At 35.0% G+C, this 6,045-nt stretch overlaps 1 protein-coding gene across 1 annotated transcript in view; it reads right to left on the bottom strand.

Annotated features, from left to right (window-relative positions):
* Positions 1 to 6,045, bottom strand: part of LOC108549245 (hemicentin-2) — a 115,651-nt gene that overhangs the window by 26,556 nt on the left and 83,050 nt on the right. Inside the window, exon 3 of the mRNA XM_017902540.1 lies at positions 1,522 to 1,830. Within this exon, the coding sequence (XP_017758029.1) occupies positions 1,522 to 1,830 (309 nt within the window). The remainder of the gene's footprint in view (positions 1 to 1,521; positions 1,831 to 6,045) is intronic.

The raw sequence follows: 6,045 nt of genomic DNA, 5'->3' as shown, positions 1-6,045 counted from the left end.
TCCATCCACATCGGGATATCTTCGCGCCTTACAACCGCGAAGACGAATTATTTCGGGCGGAAACCACGCGACCAGAAAGATCAAGGGAACGACGCGATACCCCCTTGATACCTCCTAAACAGTAGAGTTATTAGAAGAGAGTTATGAAGAAAGAAGTTGTTAGTTGTAATCGTGTTGTTAGTTGCTGTAGCGTCCTACGGTATCGAATCTCTTCGATTTCCAAGAATGCTTATCACGCGCCAAATTAATATTGCGTGACTAGTTGTGATAATAAGGATCCAGAATGTGTGTAGTCAAAAGAGAGTGTTTATTTAGAGAAAAGTGTAGAATAGTTATAACGTAGACGTTAACGGAGTACCGTTTCGAACACGCGTTTGTATGTGTAATTTAGATGCTTTAAGCATCGGTGCCGAAGACGAACTGACTTCTCGATTTTGCTCTATGTCCTGTCTCGTCGTGTTCGGTCCGGAGTTTTCTCTAGTTTAGTTCTGATTGGGTAAAATAGATGTTGGTGGTGGAAAGGTAAAGAGTTTTAATTGGACAGAGGGTGTGACATAAGGACCTTTGGCTAAGGAGTAGGAAACTGTCAAGGAGCCGATTTCTGATGGTCAATGACGTGATTTATAAGTGCCGTCCGTCCGTCGCTTGTTGGGTCTGTCACAAGTGGGTCCCATCTGTAGCGTCTGGTTTCTAGTAAAATTCCTAATTTTGCTTTACCTTTATAGGCTTAATCCGCTAGAACGGCGTTGAGGCACATCGAACCTCTGGAATTGCGGTTCATTATAAAATATAAAATAAATCGTTGGGTCTGGCAAAAGTGCAAGCCCTAGAATCAAATTATGTTATAAACTCGCTCTCCGGGACGGAACAGTTGTAATTGTGTTGTTAGTTGTAGTCGTAAGAGTTTAGTTGATATATATCTATATTCGTAGTCTTTACCGTCACCGCACATTGTATATTATTTTATGTTTAATAAATAGTTTTATACATATTTAACAACCACCACTACTTCTACAATATAATAACGTATAAGAATATTATTGATAAATGTTACAATATTATCTATTGGTTTCTAAGTAGATAATTAATCTTATAGATGCAGCAGTGCAAATAAAGGCACGTTTACCCGGTCTTTCAGTCTTCCCATGTTTTAATCTCACGCTGCATAAAATTCATTTCAACTCTCTTCTCCAAACTTCTACCCTCCGCTATGTGTCTGAAAACCTCATCATCTTAAACCCACATTTTCCTCTCCATAAAATAACCGATTCTCCTGCTTCATTATAAATTCCCATCGCACTCGTTACTATGCCACGTCAAAACATTCTACTTCCTATTAAAATCGTCCATCCAGTCGGCTAATCCGGCGGCCCGACATGCAATATTCGGATTATCGCGAAGTTTTCACAAACACGGCAGCTTATTAATACCGTTGGAACTTTGGCGAATTAAGGCGTAGCGTTTAACGAGAGGCAAACATTCGGCAAGACAGTTAACAAGTTGGAACAGTTTCTTACTTACAATTAATATCCAAAATAATCTCGGAAGTTAGAGGAGCCACTAGATGCGTGTTGCTCGCCTGGCAAATTAGCTTAGCTTTGAGGAACTTCCTGGTGACGTTCGAGATATCGAGGCGATTTATCGTGATGTCCCCGTGCTCCAGTGTATACGTGTCGTCCATTTGCCCGTCGAAATGCCACGTGACCTTCGGCGGCGGGGAGCCCCCGATTACCTCGCACAATAAGGACAACTGGCTACCCTCGTTGGACTGCAGTGTCTTGGCCAAACTTCTCCCGACACCGGTGTAAATCACCGGCTTGTTTGGTGGTACTGTCGTAAGGGTGGATTTATGTGAGTCGTATAGCGTCGCTATTTTCCCCTTCTTCTTCCGCGTTTTTATTTTTTCATTTTCGTTTTTGCGGGAATTTCTTTGCAGTGATTTTGTAATTTTTAGTGGAATTTGCAAGGTTTGTTGGAAGGAAGGTCTGTGTTATATGGGGGTGAGAATTTATTAATTTTCTTTTTCTTTAATTTGGATTTTGAAGATTGCTGTAAGTAATTCGTCTGTGTTATATGGGTGTGATAATTTATTAATTTCTTAATATAAATTATCAATTTCTTTATGAATTTCTATTTAGTGATTTCGTTATCTTTAGTGGAATTTGCAAGGTTTGTTGGAAGGAAGGTCTGTGTTATTTGGGGGTGATAATTTATTAATTTTCTTTCTCCTCAATTTGAATGTCAAATATTGCTCTAAGTAATTTGTCTGTATTATATGGGGATGATAATTTGTTAATTTTCTTTTTCTTTAATTTGGATTTTGAAGATTGCTGTAAGTAATTCGTCTGTGTTATATGGGTGTGATAATTTATTAATTTCTTAATATAAATTATCAATTTCTTTATGAATTTCTATTTAGTGATTTCGTTATCTTTAGTGGAATTTGCAAGGTTTGTTGGAAGGAAGGTCTGTGTTATATGGGGATGATAATTTATTAATTTTCTTTTTCCTTAATTTGAATGTTAAATATTGCTCTAAGTAATTCCTATGTGTTATATGGGGGTGATAATTTATTAATTTTGTTTTTCTTTAATTTCAGTGTTGAAGATTGCTCTAAGTAATTCGTCTGTCTTATATGGGGGTGATAATTTATTAATTTTCTTTTTCTTTAATTTCAATGTTGAATATTGCTCTAAGTAATTGGTCTGTGTTATATGGGGATGACAATTTCATAACTTTCTTTTTCTTTAATTTGGATGTTGAAGATTGAAGTAATATTCTGCTTAATTTTTGGGGTTCTACTATGTTTTTTGTTAGTGTCTGTATTTTTTTCTTTCTTTTAATTTCATTACTTGGGAGCGGTGTAAGTATTATTATATTTAACTTCCGGTTGTGTTATATAGGGTGTTGAATATGTTTAATAATAATTATTGCAATCTCCTACTGTGATAATTTTCTAATTTCTAATTTTCCTTTTCTTTTTCTTTCTCTTTTCAATTTGAGTACTTAGGATCAGAGTAACTAATATTCTATTTAATTTTCAATTTCAATAAATTTGTATTTTAAGCCATCGAATTAATTTCTGAAGTTCCTAAGTATTTTTATTATTCCCTGTGAATTATAATTCAGCAGAAATATTTTAGGAATTACGAAATATGATATCACAGAAATATATTGAAAAATAAATAAATCCGCTTTATTTGCGAATCCTCCTACTCTATATTTTACACAAAATTTTTAAATATTAAAATTAGATTAAATTCCATCGCAAATGTGAACAGAAAGAACTCCAAAAATTTCTCTGGACTTCTCCAATTCTCGTAATATCTCTATACGAAAAAATTTCCTGTACTATTAAGCATTATGAAATTCAGATAAACGAACACTGCATGAATTCGAAATCAATGAAGAAAGAAGTAAAAATAAAGAGAAACGACTTTGGTTCCTGCAGTTTTTCATAATCCCGTTCATCGGCTTTCGTCATTAAATGCAATCTCGTTCCAGAAACAGAAGCCGTGAAATCCAGCACACCTCGTATTAGCAAGATGAATGTAATTAAACGCCATAAATGATTCCGCCGCCACGGAGCAGTACTAAATTACAGGCAAATGGCTTTTGTTTAAGCACACGTTGCGCGCCAGCGTGATAAAACTGTTAGAGGTGACACTCCGTGAAACGAAGACGCATGTTACTTAGGGGAAAAGATAAAAGGGCAAAGAAAATATTGAAAAAAAATTATAAAAGGAGGAACGAGCACTAACGAACAATTCTTTATCTCCGGAACAAGGTCGCAACAAGACCGACACAATGGCACCTGTTGAGCTCGTGCTCTGTCCAATTAATTAATTCAAAATCGTGTTAGCGTTGCTGGCCAAAAGTAACAAGAAACTCATAATACGTGATAAGTTACAGTTACAACACGTTCCTCTTCTTACGGCTAACTAAAAATGATCTACTGCTCTCTGCCTTTGTAATACCCCTGCACCCTGTTTTATCCTCTCATTTGTACGCCCCTGTCGTGATTAGAAACATTTGATTCACGAAAATTGCCACTTGGATTTTATTATTATAATATTTTGCAATATTTATAGAAATTAATATAGGTAATATTTATAAAATATAATATTTTATAATAAAAATAAAATAGAATATTGATATAATTAATATAAGTAATATTCATAATATTTGCACTCTGCCAATAATTATAATTTGATATCACAATTACGTCTAATATATTACACACGTTTATAATTTATATTGTACACTTGTGACCGTTTGGAAAATGACAAACGAAAAAGAAATATTTTCCTTGATGGAAAATTTGAATTTCGTAAATTCCGTTTCTGGTATTTTATGGGAGACCATGTCGTGTGTAACGTAGTGGTGTGTATTTTATTATGGGAACAGAAATTTCATTTTATTTCTTGTTACCGAATAGAATTCAAGCTTTTTGATATTTTTATACCCCGCACTGACAGTTTTGATACGAAGTTATGTATTTTGTATTTGTTTGTTCTCGAATTTTGTCTTTCACTTCGCCGTGACTTATCGTTACAGTTTGCACTCGTTTCTTTCGCGCCACGCTATATTTCGAAGTATTCCGTTTCGCATTAGTCGTAAATTATTTTTCGAACAGTGTAACGATGTTTGAGGACAATTGTTGGAGTAATAATAGTACTTCTGTACCTAACAGCATTGGTTAGGGAATGTATAGAGGGTAGAGTGAGAGAGGTTAGCGGTAGGTTAGGTTAGGTTAGGTTCTCGCTCGTAAGAGGAAGTGCATTGTTGTAAGAAGTGTATTATAGAGAACCAGAGATTAGTTTTTCATTGTTTAAGTTATTCTCAGTTTTTCCTCTTTTAATAAATAGTTTTGTTTCACATTAACAAGTTGTGTTGCATTTATTTTACGGTGTGTTTTATTTTTCTCTAAGAAACCTAACCTCAAACAACAATCGCATTCGACGTTACCTATTAACCAACAAGTGTAACGCAAACATAAATTCATCAAAATCTTTTCTATTTGCAAGTAGGAATCGATCATTGATTTCACAGTTTGAGACTACATTCGCCATTTTAATTTATAAGCTTTCTTCTCGAAACGTCCTCTATTTCAGATTTCTATTTCTATTTGAGATTTTTGAAAAATTATTGCGAAGGGCCATTAAGACCTTGCGTTTTAAAATTAGCAAGGTTTATTTGTACAATCTTTGACTACACTTGTTGCAATTTTTGTTAAGAAATTTGAAAAATTGCAGGTGTTATATGTCATTGTTTTAAGGAGCTTTTAAAAATCTATTATTGACAGTGTCCATAATACAGACTCATCCTGTTACCAGAAATAAGAAGCTCAACAGGATGCCTTTTAAGTACTAGTACAACTATGACTGGTACTAAGAATTACAAATCTATACCTCGATACTATCACACAGAAGTATAATACAATAATATACGTCACGTGCAGGAGATATAAAATAAAAATTTACGAATTGTTAAAGGTAAATATCCCATGATCACAATCGCAATCTACAATTACTTTGTCACGAGAGGTACAAAGAAACTAGGTACTCTGACACTCCTCCAATACCCAGATTACCAAGCCTTCGTTTGCAGGTGTGGAAACTAAACCTCATCAAAGAACGGAAAACGACAGGGGGTATAAAAATAAAGGCAGCGAAATTAAAAACGACAACAACCATCACACAAAAGTATAATACAATAATATACGTCACGTGCAGGAGATATAAAATAAAAATTTCTGAATTGTTAGGGGTAAATATTCCATGATCACAATCGCAATCTACAATTACTTTGTCACGAGAGGTACAAAGAAACTAGGTACTCTGACACTCTTCCAATACCCAGATTACCAAGCCTTCGTTTGCAGGTGTGGAAACTAAACCTCATCAAAGAACGGAAAACGAGAGGGGGGTATAAAAATAAAGGCAGCGAAATTAAAAGCGACGACAACGTCGAAATACCGTCGAGTTTCGGAACGAGAAAGCAATTAATCGCGATTGATCATCAGGAAGATAGAGAGGGACAGGG

Source organism: Eufriesea mexicana, unplaced genomic scaffold, assembly GCF_001483705.2.
Source record: "Eufriesea mexicana isolate 0111107269 unplaced genomic scaffold, ASM148370v2 scaffold1844, whole genome shotgun sequence".
NCBI classification, from domain to species: Eukaryota; Metazoa; Arthropoda; class Insecta; order Hymenoptera; family Apidae; genus Eufriesea; species Eufriesea mexicana.
The sequence above is the reverse complement of the archived record's forward strand: the minus strand, read 5'-3'. Positions and strand labels throughout refer to the sequence as shown.